Genomic DNA, 18205 nt, shown 5'->3' with positions numbered 1-18205 from the left:
TTGAAATACTCAAATCCGTCAAAATCCAACTCCCGTTGTGATCAAGACAATGGAATTAGAACAATACTAGTTATCCCTAATCTAGTATTGGAATATGCACAATCAATTAAGCAAGAACAATTAACAATTAATATGAGAATTTAAAGAAACAATCATGAATTAAATCATACTAGGGTTCAACTTAACCATAGATAAAAGAAACTACTCTATCATGAAATAAATAATGAAATCTAAATCTACTAAGAAAAGCATAATCAAAGAAATCAACAAAAGAAACTAATAAAACTCATGAATTAATGAAAAATAATAAAAACTAGGGTTTACACTAAAAACTAGAGAGAAATAGAGGAAGAGAAAACTAAACTAAACCTAAAAAGAAAATAACGTGAGAGGGAGCAGGAGCGAGAAAGAATGAAAACCTATCTAAATAAATATTCAATAACCTAATATGACTTGGAAAGTAATTTACAAGATAAGGAAAGTCTTAAATAAATCATTAATAGGCGGATTAGTGATCCGCGCGTACGCGTGACAGATTCCAGCAGAAATAGTGCAATCTTCACAAAGGCATAACTCCTTGACTAAAAGTCTCCTCGGGGCGTGCCGCCTATCGTTGGAAAGATCTTCAAGTCTAGTTTCCAAATTTGCTGGAATTATTCGATTTTAAGAAGCACACAAAAGTTATGATCATAAGAGTAGACGTGACTCTTTTTCACATTTCTTCTAATGATTTTCCGCTTCATTTTCGCTCAAACTCGTACTCTGACATATCCATACGATCCTTATGCATTGTAACTCCTTTCCAAGTGCTCCTAATCCTCAAGTTTAGCTAATCATACTCCAAATACATCTTCAATGCCTGAAAATTCATCAAAAACAAGAAAACATACCGAATAGAGATAGAAAAGCATAACTTAATAATACAATGCAACAATGAACCTAAATATGAAACTAAATGCTCTAAAATGCAACTTAAATGCACCTAAAAATTATATATAAAAATGGCTTATCATGTCGTAGTTTCTTGTTTTCGCACACCTTTTAATATATTTGTATAGATGTAGCAATTGGGGGGAATATATAACATAAATTTGATTTCATGATCTCATAAATTATTAAATAAATATTATTTTAAGAAATATATTTAAAGCTTATATGGTCAAATTAAGGTAAACTAATAAAGAGGGAAAAGCTACAAGAATTGAGGAACAAGTTAAAAAAAAAACCGGAGAGAAAATGAGAAATATATGAAGTATATATATATCGATCTTCTATAAAAAGCAAACAGAGAACTTGAGAAAAAAGTTAGGAGTTCTTCGCTTCATTTCACTTGCTATTCAAGAAATCTAGAGAGAGAATATCTTAAGACACACATGGCGATTGAGCACGAAGATGAGCTTAAGGACGAGAAGAACCCTCGTCCACTTGACGAAGATGATATTGCTCTCTTGAAAACCTATGTAAGTCTTAACCCTAATTTTAATTTTTATTTGTCATTTCGTTACTTTTTTTTATTTGGATTTGGTAATAGGATTGAAAATCTTGGATTGTTTTGGTTTAATCGGAGCTGTTTTAGAGTTAGAAACATGATTGTTGATACAAATTTTGTGGAATTTGATAGGGTTTATAGAGTTCGATTGAGAATAGTAATTTTTTTGTGATCTGTTGTGATAGTAAAGGTTTGTTCTTGTTTTTTTGTGATTTCGTCTTAATTGTTGTTGTGTTCTTTGTTGCAATTGATTTTTGTGTAAATGGTAGTTGATAGTGGGAGATGTAAATTCTGGGGGTTAGGGCAAGAATTGAAGAAAAATTGATGTTTTTGTTGAGTGTTGTGTGATTGTTCAGGGTTCGATTGAGTATCCAATTGTGCATTTTGATAATGTTTTTCAGGATATACATGAAAGTTGTTTTGCTTTCAATTGATAAGGCTTGGGGCGTTTTTCTTGAACTTTTTTTTAAGTATTAGTTTTAAATTAATTGGAGAACCTGTAAATCAAATTTTTAAATAGGAAGCCTTGTTGAGATTTTAACTCCTTTTGCATATAAAAGCTTTTAAGGTTATGCTATACTACGAGCCTCTTTACTAGTGTCCCCTTCCCTCTGCATAATCTTCCAGCTGGAGGGTCTATTGTGTCGTTACAGTTGTGTTTTCCTTCTTACGGCTAGTAATGGATGGGAGAACCCATTTGGTTGTAAATATGTTTGTTTTTGTGTTTCTCTCGGGCTAAAATTTAATTGTTTATGCAGGGATTGGGACCTTACTCAAACAGCATCAAGAAAGCGGAGAAGGAGATTAAGGACATGGCGAAGAAAGTCAATGACTTAATTGGTATGATGATATATAAATTTATTTGATCATCGTATGATACCATATTCTTCATTGTTGGAAATTTGTTGACTTTATAATACTTGTTCATCAGTTTCATCCTTTTGTTTCCCATAAACAAAATACAACATCACTGAAAGTTGACACCTATCTCAGGAGTCAAAAGCTGAATTTTCATGAAATTGATGTCCTTGTGTCCAGTTTGAGATGTGTGTTATATGATGTTTGAACTAAACTCTGATGAGATAATAATTCAAGTCCTCAAACTTGATAGAGTTTATATATTATGAGGCAATCAACTAGATTATCATTAACGTGATTTTGTTGTGCTAAACATAGACTTTACAGTTTGTAAATTATAGGTGAGGTATCCTCTTTTATTTCCTTCAAGATTGATGAGTTCCAAAATCAGCGGATGAGTTGTGGTTAGGGGTGAAATGCCACTCGAACCCAGAGCTAGCTGGTTCTCCCCGAAATGCGTTGAGGCGCAGCAGTTGACTGGACATCTAGGGGTAAAGGCAGTTGATACTTTAAAACTGGAATAAGTAAGTAAGTGACTTCGCTCACTGAAGACCAATCAGCCATTTCAAGGACACAATCACTCGCTTTCAAGTTTCAAGTCGGATCTTGCCGGTTACGCCCTTTCTTGCCATTTACCATTCTCCGGATATTGATTCTTTAAGGCCAGGAGCTGGGTATGATTAGGATGTAGTTTCTTTATTAAGAAAGAGACTTCCCAGTGTGAATTTTTCCCATACTGATCAGACTCCAAGAGCTACAACTGCTCTTAGGCCTACAACGTTTAGCCGTGAACCAGAGCTAATGATTGGAGATCTTCTACCTAGATAGTACACAGCTTCCCCAGACCTAGAGCTTTACCAGACTAATTCTGTCTACTGAGACCTAGATTATAGAGAATCTACTTAAAGAACGTATCGTCATGAGCCAGCCTGCCCCGGAGAAAGAATTGAATCAGTAACTCCCTTACCTAGCTGGAGAGCTAAGAGGCAAGAATCCCAGCTAATCTTTGAGTAGTGGTCAAAGAGAGGGCGGAGTGGGCAATAGGATAAGAATTTTACTCTAGTATCTTAATTGGCCATCCAAGAAGATCATGTAAATTAGATGAACCTTAGTAGTTGAAGCCTTGAAGGGTACCACTTATGTATTTCTAAACTAAAGTTGGAGGTAATTTAATGAGCCTTATCAGAATGTTATAAATATGAGTGGGTGAAGATTGTCTACATTATTTTATTGCTGTGAATACTTTTAGTGAGATCCTTAACAGGTGAGCTGTAGCACTTTTAAATCATGTCACTCGTTTGGGCCTTAATAATATGGTCTCCCAAGGGGGTTCAGTTGTGCTAGCTTGGTTATAGGAGTTTAAGCTTTTCTGAAAGAGCCCCATTATGAAGTGTCAAGATTCAACCATGTCTTTCATTGGGGCCTTAATAATTGTGTTTGTGGGCAGATCCTATTTCTGCCGTCTTTGAAAGAGTTTTATGTTTCATATGTGCTTGAGATCTCTATACTTGCAGCTTGACAATTTCTTTTAGGGGATAGGGCCTAGGGGGGTAGCCTATGGGGTGGAGGACACTAATTTCCGCTGATTTCTGTATGTGGTTACTTATTGTATAAACGAAATTTGGCTGTATATTGAATTATACTTGTATTTTTGGGGTAAAGTACTGATTTTTTATTTTACAACAGGGATCAAGGAATCTGACACTGGATTGGCCGCTCCTAGTCAATGGGATCTTGTCTCTGACAAGCAAATGATGCAGGAGGAGCAACCTCTCCAGGTATTGCTTATCATGTTTTTCTATAATTTCTGTTCTTGTTTTTAATTGTCTCCAAATTTCTTATTCTTATGGTAAATAATGAGCAGGTTGCAAGATGCACCAAGATAATCAATCCAAACACTGAAGATGCCAAGTATGTGATTAATGTGAAGCAGATTGCAAAGGTACTCAAGCTGGCCTTCCTTTCTTTATCTTATTTTCTTTCTTTTTTCCTCTATTGGTTTTAAAAACTGTGCCATTTCTACTTCTATATTGTTGTTACTGGGATGAAAAGCTATCTTTTCTGTTTTCATCCTACTCCTTAGATTGATGGATTAACAAGCTTGTTGAGTTGTGTTGCAGTTTCTAGCTTGTAGTAATTAGTAACATGTTGCTCACATTTTTATATTGGGCTTTTGGGGTTTCTGTATTTGCATTTTTGAACATTTGAAAGAGATGTATAGTTGTTTACTAGATTATTGCTACAAATGTACATTGTTTTAAAGATTTTCATTCCAGAATGTGTCTGTATTAATTTTAAACACTGACGTCTATCTGCATGGCTACTTTCTTTCTGAAATGATTTTCTGTCTAATGTGTATTTTCATTTCGTATCTGCAGTTTGTTGTTGGGCTGGGTGATAAAGTTTCTCCAACAGATATTGAAGAAGGCATGCGTGTTGGGTAAGTTACTTCCTTCAATTCTTTCACTGATTGACTCTGAGATTTTTTTTACCTGACTTCCTTGGAGTTGAGGGCATTAGATGTTTCTTCTGTTTTGTGCAATCTTACAGAGCTGAATTAGAGGTATTAGTTAAAATTCCACTGCAAAGCTGGGAAAAGTTCAGTGCACTAATTGTCAATGTTTAATTTCCACCTTAGTGATAATTTCTTTTTCCTAATGTTATGTGGGAGCCTATAGTTTGGCTACTGACATCCCAACTGTTCAGAACATCCTAACATGGATTTAAGAGGCTGTCTCTCTTCTGATAGCGAAGTAGTTCCTGTGCCTGTTCAGGTGAGGCCGTGAGACCACTTTGTAGGTTGAAAGCTCTTTGGGGTATTGGTCAGTGGTCTTCACACAGCTCAGCTGTTTATTTCTCTGATTGTTTTGTGAACACAATTGTAGACCTTGGAATTTGTTCCTTGTCTTGATTTTAAGTTATTTTTGTTTCTTGAAGATATGACGTCTAATAACAATATAGTATATATTAAAAGTTTGGGATAGATATTAGATTTACACAAAAGTTTGATGTTTTTATATACCTCTAATTTTGATATCCCTCACTCAGCATGTGCTTTTAGACTTGTGGATGTCTTTTGATCTTTGATTTTGTTTTGACCCTTGGCCATGGCTATCTTAAACCTGGCTTTGCTTTTCTAATTTCTTTCTTTGTTCTGCCCTCAACTCTGTACCCTAGATATCCTGTCTGTTCCTCAGTCCTTGTGCATACTTAAACCTTTCCTTTTCTAATGTCATTACAGGGTTGATAGAAACAAATACCAGATCCAGATTCCCTTACCGCCAAAGATTGATCCCAGTGTGACCATGATGACCGTGGAAGAGAAGCCAGATGTGACCTATAATGATGTTGGTGGATGCAAAGAGCAAATTGAAAAGATGCGAGAAGTGAGTTTGTCCTGTATTTTTCTGAGTCGCTGCAGTATTTCAGTGTCATTTTTCTCAATGAATAATAGCACATAGTACACTGAGTTCTGGTGTCATGTGTTGTTATCTCTGCCTTTGCGAAGGTTCTGTCTCATTTTTGTTTGTTTGATGGTTGTAGGTTGTTGAATTACCCATGCTTCACCCCGAGAAATTTGTTAAGCTAGGGATAGATCCTCCAAAGGGTGTATTATGCTATGGTCCTCCTGGGACAGGAAAGACACTCTTGGCCAGAGCTGTTGCTAACCGAACTGATGCATGCTTCATTCGTGTTATTGGAAGTGAGCTTGTCCAGAAGTATGTTGGTGAGGGTGCTAGAATGGTTCGCGAGCTATTTCAGGTACGATTTTAAAGGGCTTTAGTTTTTTTGAGTGCTTCGGTTTTTATAGCCATATCGCTGAAAATGTATGTGCTCGTATGTTCAGATGGCAAGGTCAAAGAAGGCATGCATTGTTTTCTTTGATGAAGTTGATGCCATTGGGGGTGCACGATTTGATGATGGTGTGGGAGGAGACAATGAGGTTCAACGTACTATGCTTGAAATTGTGAATCAGCTTGATGGTTTTGATGCTCGTGGAAACATTAAAGTTCTCATGGCCACAAACAGGTAAACTTCGTATTTGCAAGGAAGCATCTCTCCATGATCCTTGAATTTTGAGTCACATAAGTCTCATTGTTTGTTATCTTGTTCCAGACCTGACACGCTTGACCCTGCCCTTCTACGTCCTGGACGATTGGACCGAAAGGTTGAGTTTGGCCTTCCAGATCTAGAGGGGAGGACACAAATATTTAAGATCCATACCAGAACCATGAATTGCGAAAGAGATATCCGGTTTGAGCTTCTTGCTAGGCTTTGCCCGAACTCCACAGGTGATTATTACCTCTTGTTACTGCAGCTGGAGAATTTTTTGCAATCTTCTATATTCATATAGTATCAAAGTTTCTGAAAAAAAATAATTTTCAAGCCATACGTTCGTTATCACACTATCTGTATATTGTTAAATCGTATAATAAACTTAATATTAGTCATGTGTGTGTGTGTGTGTATATATATATATATATATATATATATATATATATATAGAAGTGAGTTCATATGAGAATGCATATTTATATGAGAAATGAGAATGAATTTTACACGCTATAACTCTTATAAAACAGTGATGTAACTCTAATGAAAAAGTGATGTAACTCCAAAAACGAAATATTTGAATTTTCAAAATTCAAAAAGAATAAAAAATTTTTTGAATTCAAAATTTTTTAGAGGGTTATAACTCTAATGAATAAGTGTTGTAATTCTAAACAAATCGTATGGTTGAGATTCATTCTCATTTCTCATGTAAGGAGCATTCTCATGTGATCTTGCCTATATATATATATATACACACACGCACGCACACACACTAATCATGTTAATTCTAAAAACTAACAACAAAACTAGAAACTACTCTCATTTATGAAATTTTATTTCTAGTTTAAAAAAAAAACAGCTAATTGGAGAACTGGCAGCAATAGAGAATAGGTAAATAGGGTTTTTTTTTTTTCCTGGTAACAGAGGTGTCCTGTGTATCATGTGAAGTGAACATTTCTCGATCTGACAAAAAATTGTTACAGGTGCTGACATAAGGAGTGTGTGCACTGAAGCTGGAATGTATGCAATCCGAGCTCGGAGAAAGACAGTAACAGAGAAGGATTTCCTTGATGCAGTGAATAAGGTCATCAAGGGTTACCAGAAGTTCAGTGCAACCCCAAAGTATATGGTCTACAACTAAGAGATGTTGCTTAAGTACCCACCATGCTGCAAAGTCTGAATTCAGTGCTTTGGATGACCGTGTCTTGTGCTATTGACTGGACATTCACGCCAAACGACTATCTGTCACGGAGATCTACGAATCTTTATTGGGCTGGAAGTTACATTTATTTATGAAGCTTGAAAACAAAATTCTAGTTTTGCCGCTAAAAGGAGACTTCAGTTGCCATACTGGTCTACAAGTTTTTAGTTTATTTTATTTGATTTTATTTTTATTAGAAGCCTAAAAGGTTGTTGAAGTGTTTCTCAGTGATTTCTAAGCTAGTAATCTTTTGTATAATTTTTAGGAATGATTATCAACATGAATGTTTGGACCGTAATTGTAAGTTCGAGAATCCATTTCAAGTTCATTGTGGACCCTTGATTAAGCATCAAGCATATTGTACTGGAAAATAGTCTTTCTTTGGTTAGAAATGATTTCAGCTAGTTGAACTTTTAGGACCATACAGGTGTTTGGCACGAAGGTAAGAATAAATTACAGTGATTGGAGTAGAGATGGTAATGGGTTTTGGATCCGTACCAGATTTGCTAGGACTTGATCCATTTTATTACTAGTCTTATATGCACGCAATGTGTGCGAAAACAAACAAAAGGTCAATTGCGTAATAATATAAGTATGAAAATTATTCATAAAGTTGATTGTATATTTTTCTTCCGTTTTTTAAAAGCCAATATATCAATGATGATGTAAATATTTTGTTAATTGAGGATATAATTATGAAAAATGATGAATTTGTATTTTATTACTTAAGGGTATAAAAGGAATTATCATTTTTGGTGTCCATCTCCTCTTTCCTTATACTCCCTCCGTTTCATTTTAATCTACACACTTATACTTTTCACGCATGCCAATGCAAATCTTTGAGGACATATATCTTTAATTTTGTATTTGTAAAAATTATAAAAAGGAAATATTAATAAAGTACATACTAAGACGAATCTAACAAGATCCCACATGATTACATTTTTATTCACGTATAAATCACAAATGAGGGTCAAAGTGCAATTTGTGAATAGTATAAAATGTCAAAGTGTGTAGATTAAAATGAAACGGAGAGACTAGGGAGTATAATAGAGATACATATTCAAACATAATAAAAACTTAAAAACTACAAAGGACCCATAAAACCGTTAGATCCAACGGATTTGGGTTTGGATTTGAAAAATCTAGATCCAACAGGTCTAGGGCATGTATGGATCTGTAAAACATAAATAGGTCTAGATCCAGGTGGACCTGACCCATTGTCATCCCTAACTTGGGGGGAACTGAAAATTTTCAACTTGTCCGTTTGACACCCTTCTTACGGTTCTTTGGGTGTACACGAGTGTACAAGAAAGTGTAGGAACTTGGAAAAATACATCTCTCTATTGTTTTCTACAATCATTCAACGAATGTGTTGGAAGATTGCACATCTTCATTTATTGTTCTCTACAACTTTACATTAAAATGGTTCCAAAAAATAGAGCAAGTTAGCTTGAACATAACACAATTTGTATGTCATAAGTATGCTCGTCAAACCATTTTGAAGTTCATTGAGAAGAGGGTGGAACTAGAAGAAAGCTTCAAAGGAGATTTGTCACTCCTGCTCCGTATCAAAGACAACAGATCACGTTTAGAGTTAGGAGAGTTTTTCAAAACCGGTGCAGACCATCAGCATGAATTGAGCATTGGATGATATTTCATGGAAAATTAAAACCAACAAAACTCGTGCTAGAATGCTAGAACTCAAATTTTGTTTCTACGAGTTAAAAAGCAATCTTTTTTCATTGGACTGATAATTTTTGAACAATCTAATATCTACCCACTTACTCAATACTTAAGAGACTCCTAAAGGAAGCGAAATCTCGAAAAAAGTCTTACAACTCCAAAATCTGAATTGACTCGGAGTGCACTTCTTATACTTGGAGTTAGCAGCTGAAGCTGCGACATACTCGTGCATCTGATACGCAAAACCAGATATTTCTTGAGCAGAAAACTTCACCCATTACCGAGATACTTGTCACCCTTACTCCTTGGATGCTGCATCTTCGCGATATTGACCAACGAGGAGCCACTCTAAATACTTGAGGCTCTTACTTTAACTTGTGTCCAAGACTTGAGAAAGATATCACCTCTGAATTTGCTCAAGCAAACATGACACAGTACACAAGATTTTTCTTTAGTTTGTACATTTTCCATTTGTTATTTTCCTTGAAAAATATCTTTTTTCTTGAAAGTGAAGAGGTTCATTTCCCCAAGATGTCCATCCACCCATCATTTCTCTGGCGAACAGCTCAAGGCAACGAGCAGGTTTGGATCCTGGCACATACTCCAGGAGCAACTCTAGAAAAACCAACGAGTAACCAAATCACATATTCATCAAATCGTCACAAGTTATCACACAAAATAAATTGAAGAACTAAAATGAAAGGATGAAGTTTTCTCTTTATAATGCAGCTCAATGATTTCATGTATATTATTTCCTAAAAATCTAGATGATGACTTGAAAACCTCGAAACTTCTCAAGAAACACAAAGATCTTTGTTAATAGATTAAAGTTCAAGAAACTGGTGCTTCTAATAGTACGAATTGTGAAGTGGAAAATGGAAATACCTTCAACTGGGGGCTTTCTTGAGTAGTCCCCTGGAATGGTTATCACTACTTGATCTTTTAAATTTGATACAGATAGCAGCTCAGACTCTATTCCCTGTAATAAATTGCTCAGTTATTTCATAGACAAAATCCATCTAAAGTTGAAGGTTAAGAAACCTACATGACTGCCAGTGTATCCAAGTAGAAGGCATTCATACGGCCTATGATGAAAGAGGTCGAGGTCACAGATCAAAGACCCATTAGCTTTCACCTGCAAAATCAAAAAACTTAAATATTGGACATTGTCCAGTATAAAGACAACCTCCCAGCTAAACTTAGTACTCTGATTATATTTGTCCCTAATCATCAAAATATTACTGTAAATCTGTTGAGGGCCCCTCCCGCAACCTTTCTGTTCTTGTTCTGTTAAGCAAGAGTGCAATCTGGATTCAAGACATATACTGTTAAGGAGAGAATACAATTGGAAAAAACCAACATACCTTCAACCAATATAATGTAGCTGCATATCTGACTCCCCATGCTGGAAATAGTTCATCCTCAACAAATTTTCGCAATTTCTCCCTGTTTGTCACCCATAAGGCTACAAGCGCACCACTTGTATGCGTAAGTTGCTTAATAGGAAGTGACAGAAAGTGCCGGTTTGGCAAAGTAGGGTACCTAAGCATGATTTAGCCAAAGACCGATAATCCACTTAGCCAAAGAATTATAATTGTAAATAAGGTTTTCTTCGGTTTTGAGATTAGACAAAAAGAACATTGCAAAGATTACAACATTTGACACTTCTACCCACAATAATTCAGTAATCACAATTTTCCCACAGTAAACAACCGTAATTTCATTGATTGGCTCTCAAAACCAAATAATGATAAAAATAAGTGGAATCCAAAATATATTACAACTTCTCTTAATTTGATGTAAAAAAGAATAGACAGCCCATGGATCACAAAGGATGAAGTTGGCATACAGAAACCGTCTACAGTTTGACACCAACTAGTAGAAAAGGAGGTTCTCTTAGGTTGTTTCAACGATCATCTACAGCAACATGATGCAGAAAGCTAAGAAGAAAACAACATTTGAAGTACATACTTTGACTTCTGATAGGCACTTCTGTTTTCCCATGGTGGATCGACCATTATAAAATTAAACCCACAGTCCGAGTCAGCTACAATGACAAAAATAAACATCACAATCTGCAATGTTACACTAACAGACCGAGGACCAACTGTCTAGTCACCAATCTGCGTACATAACCCATAGTAAGGCACAAAAACATTCAAGTATGCTAAAGGACATTTGAAACTTAGAAATTGTTCAACTAATAAGCTTGTCAGTGTCTGAGTGATGACGTGCGAGTTGCATCACTAGCCTAGCTTGCTAAAAGAAAACAGAATCCTAATGAAACATCAATGTTTGGCAACCTGGGACAGACTACATGCATAATGAAGTATTTTGCTGACAAGAAAACTCATAAAACCATTACCAGGAACAAAGGTGTGTATCTGCTCCAGTTCAGACTTTGACATGGACAATAGAAATGAAAAACAAAAGGTTTTGTAAGCAATTAATCAAATGAATGTGATGCTTATATATGAAGTCTATTGAAAGCTAAGCTGCATGTATGATAATGATTACTAAAAAGCTACAAGTAAATTGAGTCAGCGAAGGTATATAGTGTACCATGTAGAAGCAGCTGTCTTTAGGTAAAATGTACAGACTTGTCTGGAATTCCGCCACCATATCATTGTCTGTCTCATTTGAGACTAAGTTATTGAATAACGGGAATAAAGTTTGATCATCATGCTGAGTGTCGGGGGAGCCTGATGAGCCAACAAAGAATGAGCGCCTAATAATGGTTAATGAATACATGGATGCATCACGACCATTGCAACTCCTCCCAAAAGTTTTACTGCATCAAGTTACATGGATGATTGAGTGCTAGTGTGCTAGTATGCACCCTCAACCAACCATAAAATATCTTCAATTTTATTTCTCTATTATACTCAAAACTTCCCCCTATTATTTGAGTAGATGTTAGAGGTGTTGCATTGCCATGTAACGTAACTAATGCGACACAACTTTGCTCGCATCTCCATAGTGTTCATCAATCCAACATAAAACATAAACAAATATAGCACAGACAGCAATCATCCTAAGGTTAAAATCAAAGATTAAAGGCTTCTATCTCATAACAATATACAATATAATTAACCCTCTAACCTAATCAGCATAGGATATTTCCTACAGTTTTGCCAGATTGGAATGCAAAACTGATAAATCATTATTAAACAAAACATAGTAAAAACAACACATCTACAATTAAACTCAACCAAATTTCTTACTCCATCTAATAACAAGGTCAATTCATCGACAAAGAAATGATTCATTTGCAGCAATTTTCTAGAGAGAACAATCACAAATGGAGCAAACAAAATCAAAATAAACTAAACTAACCTCCATTTTCTATAACATGTTTATTAGCTTGAGCAAAATCAAGAGCAATTTCATACAAAGGAGCTTGCCAAACTTTTCCGAGCTCGAAAAACGACACTTCTTCTTCTTTAATTCCACCACAATCTAAATCAACACAACGTTCCCATCCCTCATCTTCACACTGAAGCTCACACATTACATCTAACAACTCCTTAACTTTCAGCAATTCTTCATGTGCCTTGACTAATAAAGGCCTAATTTCCTTCAAACAAATCAAAACCCAGAAAAAATTCAAAACATGGCAACATAATTAACACAAAAATCAAGTTACATTAACATTAACATTAACATTAAACAATTAAATTTGTACCTGATGTCGTTGATCGGCGAGTAATTCTTTCTCGTTAAGAGTATAACATTGGTGTTTTTTCTTGTTTTTCTGGTTTCGTTTTCTTTTTCTGCTGCTACATTTATCTTCTTGAACTCCTTCATCGTGATTTTGTTGTTGTTCTTCAGTGAAGAAACGAGGGTAATAAGAGGAAGGAGAAACCCTAAATTGAGTGTAGTTGCGATTTAGGGTTCGAACAGGATCAATGAAGAATGTAGATGAAGCAGGAAATCTGTAAATGCCAGATTCCAAGAATTCTAGTACGTGTTTGTTCTTCTCCTTGCCCGCCATTTTTGCTTTGTTACTCGGGAAGAAGATGATGTTGATTTATATCGTAAATGGTAATTTTATTCCTACATGTTAAACGGGTCCGGGCCGCGCCCGCCCCGAAGGAGTGCGAATCCATCTTACAAGACTACGGAGTTCCACCTTCAAACCATAGAAAAAATGACATAAACAATCTTAACTATAGACGTTCCGTCAATTTTAGTCCCAACTAATGGCAGAGGGGTGATATGTGTGGGGTTGAAGAGGGGGAGGTCGGGGTAAGGGTGATGGGGTGGTGTTCAATAGGTGATCTCGAAAAATACACTTGTTACGTTCATAGTTGAGATTCTTCTGGTCAATTTTTCTAAAACTATATGGCAATAAGAAGACTAGTTCATTTGAATTATAAAGTGAACCCATCTCTTATTTTTAATTGTTATGTCCTAAAAATTTCCTAAGCTGAACCTGCAGGTTACGCATCTGTCCCAGCTAGAGATTATCAGGTAGCAGCTACAGCAAGCAGAGACGAAGGGAGCTGAATAAATTCGGTTGAAAGAACATTGGATACTGATCAAGACCAAGTCAAAATAAGTGACGTTAAGCCAAAGAAATAGGGAAAAGTGGTTAGCCAGCAGAAGAGGAGATCTCCCTTGATTCTAGGAGTTGTGGCACCTTCATAGGAAAGTTAGTTATGCAACGTTCAAATAAGGAATAACGTTATACAAATGTATTAGTATAAATAGAAGGAAAAAAACACTCTGTAAAACATAAGTCTTTACATTGCTCTTACTTATATTCTTTCTCTCTTCTACATTTACAATATTCTTAAGTGTATTTAGTACAAGCTCTAAGCTGCTAGCTGCTAGCTATAAGTTGTAATCTTCTCATATAGTGGATTGGTGGACTCAATTCCACCCGCGGTTTTACCCTCTTCCTGGGGTTTTCCACGTCACCATTTCTTGGTGTCTTTGTCTCTTCTCTGCATCCTCTTTTAATTTCGTAGCTAGCATCTTTTGTTCGTAGCTGTATCTCCATTAGCTGTAGATCCTCAGCTGAGTTCTGCCTGATCAGAATTTGGCATAAACATTAATCAATATGGGACTTCACATGTGTTGTGAGCTATACATCATAGCTTTCACACGACTTTGTGTTACTTATTTACCCCACAAGAAAACATACAATGCAGTCAATGCTTTTAGTTATATACTCAACAACTACGACTATATATATATATATTCACATAGAAGTTTGTTCTTTATAAATGGCTTGTTTTTTTATAAAAAAGGAAATTTTCATTAAATGAAGGTAAAACGGCGTCGACAATACATATATAGAAAAACATTAATCAGACAAATATCAAATCAAATTCGTATTCGAAAAAATACCATGAACCATATCGAGTAATACAGTGCATCCATTGTATTTGCTTAATCAAGCCGCTATTGATGGGTAGGTCTATTAATTTGACTTCGATGTGAGAAAAGAATAAATTAAACTCCAAACTCCCATGAAAGAAGAAAAAGAACCTATAAATTGGGTTCTATAATGGCTAGTTTGATGAATTAAGGCCTGTTTGTTATCGTATTCTGTTTTCAGTATCAAGTTTTTTAAAACTAAAAACAGAAAACCAACAAAGTGGTTTTCACTTTTTTAGTTGTCAATTTTCAAAAATCATCATGTTTTAATAAGTTTGACTAATTTTTTTATCCATTATAAGATATATATCATATGATTAATTTGTAAGATATTAAGACATATGTTAGTTTTTCGTCTACAATTAATTAGATTAAACAGATTTTACTTCAAAAGTACAACAAATTAATAAAGCTTCTCGAAGGATGTATTAAACGATGATGCAAAAGAGGCTTTGTAAAGTTTTAGTTATCAATGATTTCGGTTTTGCCGCTCAAGAAGGGCTATCTCGAGCACTTGATGGGGAAGAAGGGGCAGCAAGAAGATAAAGCTGGCCCCAGCCAGCAACAACCTCATCCGCCGCCTGAGCCCCTACACGATAAAGTAATCAATTCTATCTCTGGAGGTTCAGAAATATGTGGACTAACATACTCTGCAGCCAAGAGATTTGCTCGAGAAGGTTCCAAAACGCACCTAGCCCGCTGAGGAGTGCTGAAGAGAAAAAGCTCAGAAGCATGACCATCAGCTTCGACGAAGAAGATGGAGATGAGAAGCTGATAATCATGACGGCCTCGTCGTATCTCTCACCGTCAGCAATTGCCTCATGAAGCGAGTCTTGATAGACAATGGCAGCTCAGCTAATATCATTTTCAAAATGCTCTAGAAAGCATGGGGCTGCAGGAAGCTGATATCCTCAGGAAAGCAACCGTTCTGTTCGGGTTCAATGGCGAGCCAGCTACAACGCTCGGAGAATCGTATTGCCCACCTATGCAAAAGGAGTCAACCTCCAAACCAGGTTCAATGTGGTAGATTGTCCCTCAGCATACAACATCATAATGGGGACACCATGGATCCACAAAATGCGAGCTGTACCTTCACCTATCACCAGACTATTAAGTTCCCTACCAAGTGGGGAGTCAAGAAATCAGGGCGATCGCAAGCTGGCTAGGGATGCTATAGCATATCTCTAAAAGCAAAAAAGGAATCTATCTAGCAATTACAGCAAGGTCCAGCGCCAGCCAAGCCAACAGATCAAGATGTAGATGAAGTGGCGTTGGACCCAGCAAAGCCAGAGCAGACCGTGCAGATTGGGGCATCCCTGCCAGCTGAGGAGAAGCAGCGGATTATTGATTCTTAAAGAAAAATGTAAGCTGTTTTGCGTGGAGCCATGAAGATATGGTAGGCATTGAGCCTGACATCATCACCCATAAGCTAAACGTCGATCCAACTCAAAGCCCGTGAAGCAGAAAAGAAGGAAGTTTGCTCCAGAAAGAAATATGATAGTCAACGAGGAGGTGGACAAGCTACTCAAAGCTGGCAAAATCCGAGAAGTCAAATATCCCGACTGGCTAGCTAACGTGGTGGTTGTTGGAAAGAAAAATGGCAAATGGCGGGTGTGCATCGATTTTACAGATCTCAATAAGGCATGTCCCAAAGATCCATTCCCGCTGCCACATATTGATGCATTGGTGGATGCTACAGCTGGCCATGAGAGGCTAACATTCCTGGACGCATACTCATGTTAAATCAGATACTAATGGATCCTGCAGACAAGAAAAGACCGCCTTCATGACTGAAAGAGGCATCTATTGCTACAAGGTAATGCCCTTTGGGCTAAAAAATGCGGGTGCCACCTACCAGCGGCTAGTCAACAAGATGTTCGAGAAGCAGCTGGGGGACACGATGGAAGTCTATATAGATGACATGCTGGTCAAAACAAAGAAAGCAGAGGATCATGTGGGCACCTGCAGAAACCTTCGAAGTCTTAAAGAAGTATGGGATGAAGCTTAATCCTAGCAAGTGTTCCTTCGGTGTCCCAGCAGGCAAGTTTTTGGGCTACATAGTCACCCAGCGAGGAATAGAAGCCAATCCCAGCCAAGTGCAAGCACTAATCAATATTCAGTCACCACGAAACCTGAAAGAGGTCCAGAAGCTGACAGGAAGAGTAGCTGCGCTGAACAGATTCATATCCAGATCATCCGACAAGTGCCACCTGTTTTACAACGTGCTAAAAAAGAATAAAGGATTCAACTGGACAGATGAGCATGAAGCTGCATTGCAGGATCTGAAGGCCTATCTGGCTCAACCTCCCCTATTATCAAAGCCATCTACAGGAGAGACTCTCCAGCTGTATCTAGCTGTTAGCAGCAAAGCGGTAAGTGCGGTACTAGCCAGGGAAGCTGAAAATCAACAACTCCCAGTTTATTACGTTAGCAAATCCTTGCTAGATGCTGAAACCAGGTACACATCACTTGAAAAATTAGTATTTAGCTTTATATATGGCATCTCGTAAGTTAGACACTATTTTGAGTCTCACCCCATTCATGTTATGACTAATTACCCCATCAAAGCAGTTTACGAAAACCTGAGCATTCAGGGAGAATGGCCAAATGGGCCATATCCCTAGTGCACATGACATTAGGTATCTACCCAGGACAGCTATAAAATCGCAAGCCCTAGCTGACTTTGTGGCTGACTTTAGCCCTGACTAGCAGCTTACCGCTGAGGAAGAAGTGCGCCACATTAACAAAGTAGGTAAATCAGGCTCTGGCAGCTGTATGTGGATGGATCTTCAAACTTCAGAGGGGCTGGTCTAGGTATAGTGCTAAAGTCGCCACAAGGGGACATGATAGTACGCGCTATCTGCTGCGATTTTAAAGCTACCAACAATGAGGCTGAATATGAGGCCTTAATCGCAGGTATGATACTAGCGCATGATTTAAAAGCTAACAGTTTGCGTGTCTTCAGTGATTCGTTGCTAATAGTAAGCCAGGTAAAAGGGGAATTCGCAGCTAAAGATTCTAAAATGGCCTCTTACCTGGAGCTAGCAAAGACAAAGCCAAGTTATTCGAAGATTCAGCATAAAACAGATCCCAAGGGACCAGAATACCAAGGCCGATGACCTAGCTAACCTCGGATCAGCACTCAGAAAATGCGATTTCAAATCAATACCTATAGCCCACCTAGCTGAGCCAGCTATCAGCAAAGAGGTAAACATGGTGCAGCCAGATGACAGCCAGGCAGGAAGCACTAGCTGGACCCAGCCAATCATCGATTTTCTGGAGAGGGGCCTGCCAAAGATAAGCTGGAAGCTAGGAAGCTGCGAATGAAAGCCACAAGATATCATGTTATTTCGGCACTCTATTCAAAAGAGCTTGCGCCAGCTATGATCTATTACAAAGATGCTTGGAGAAAGACCAGTGGGAGCCCACACTCAAGGAATTCCATGAAGGTGAATGTGGGTCTCATGCAGCTGGAAGAAGCCTATCAAACAAAATCCTAGCATACGGGTATTATTGGCCAACCATGCGTGCTG

At 37.3% G+C, this 18205-nt stretch overlaps 2 protein-coding genes across 3 annotated transcripts; one reads left to right on the top strand and one right to left on the bottom strand.

The window, feature by feature from the left end:
• The first annotated feature begins 1276 nt into the window (after nucleotides 1-1276).
• LOC104899665 (26S proteasome regulatory subunit 7) lies at nucleotides 1277-7889 on the top strand. The gene is made up of 10 exons (XM_010686896.4): nucleotides 1277-1460; nucleotides 2248-2329; nucleotides 4034-4125; nucleotides 4212-4289; nucleotides 4726-4787; nucleotides 5589-5733; nucleotides 5891-6109; nucleotides 6195-6376; nucleotides 6464-6639; nucleotides 7384-7889. The coding sequence occupies exons 1-10, from the start codon at nucleotides 1374-1376 to the stop codon at nucleotides 7539-7541; spliced, it is 1281 nt and encodes a 426-aa protein (XP_010685198.1). The 5' UTR covers nucleotides 1277-1373; the 3' UTR covers nucleotides 7542-7889.
• A 1341-nt stretch (nucleotides 7890-9230) lies between these two features.
• On the bottom strand, nucleotides 9231-13384 carry LOC104899664 (methyltransferase-like protein 2). 2 transcript variants are annotated; one of them, XM_010686894.4, is made up of 9 exons: nucleotides 12973-13384; nucleotides 12624-12864; nucleotides 11850-11989; nucleotides 11653-11686; nucleotides 11259-11334; nucleotides 10652-10829; nucleotides 10333-10422; nucleotides 10173-10266; nucleotides 9231-9902 (listed from the first exon to the last, which is right to left on the bottom strand). In XM_010686894.4, the coding sequence occupies exons 1-9, from the start codon at nucleotides 13279-13281 to the stop codon at nucleotides 9739-9741; spliced, it is 1326 nt and encodes a 441-aa protein (XP_010685196.1). In that variant the 5' UTR covers nucleotides 13282-13384; the 3' UTR covers nucleotides 9231-9738. The 2 variants fall into 2 exon arrangements, with proteins under 2 accessions (XP_010685196.1, XP_010685197.1); XM_010686895.4 differs by lacking the exons at nucleotides 11653-11686; nucleotides 11850-11989 and having other exon boundaries at nucleotides 12973-13380.
• Nucleotides 13385-18205: the final 4821 nt, after the last annotated feature.

This window comes from Beta vulgaris, chromosome 7 (genome assembly GCF_026745355.1).
Source record: "Beta vulgaris subsp. vulgaris cultivar EL10 chromosome 7, EL10.2, whole genome shotgun sequence".
NCBI lineage: Eukaryota > Viridiplantae > Streptophyta > Magnoliopsida > Caryophyllales > Amaranthaceae > Beta > Beta vulgaris.
The sequence above is the reverse complement of the archived record's forward strand: the minus strand, read 5'-3'. Positions and strand labels throughout refer to the sequence as shown.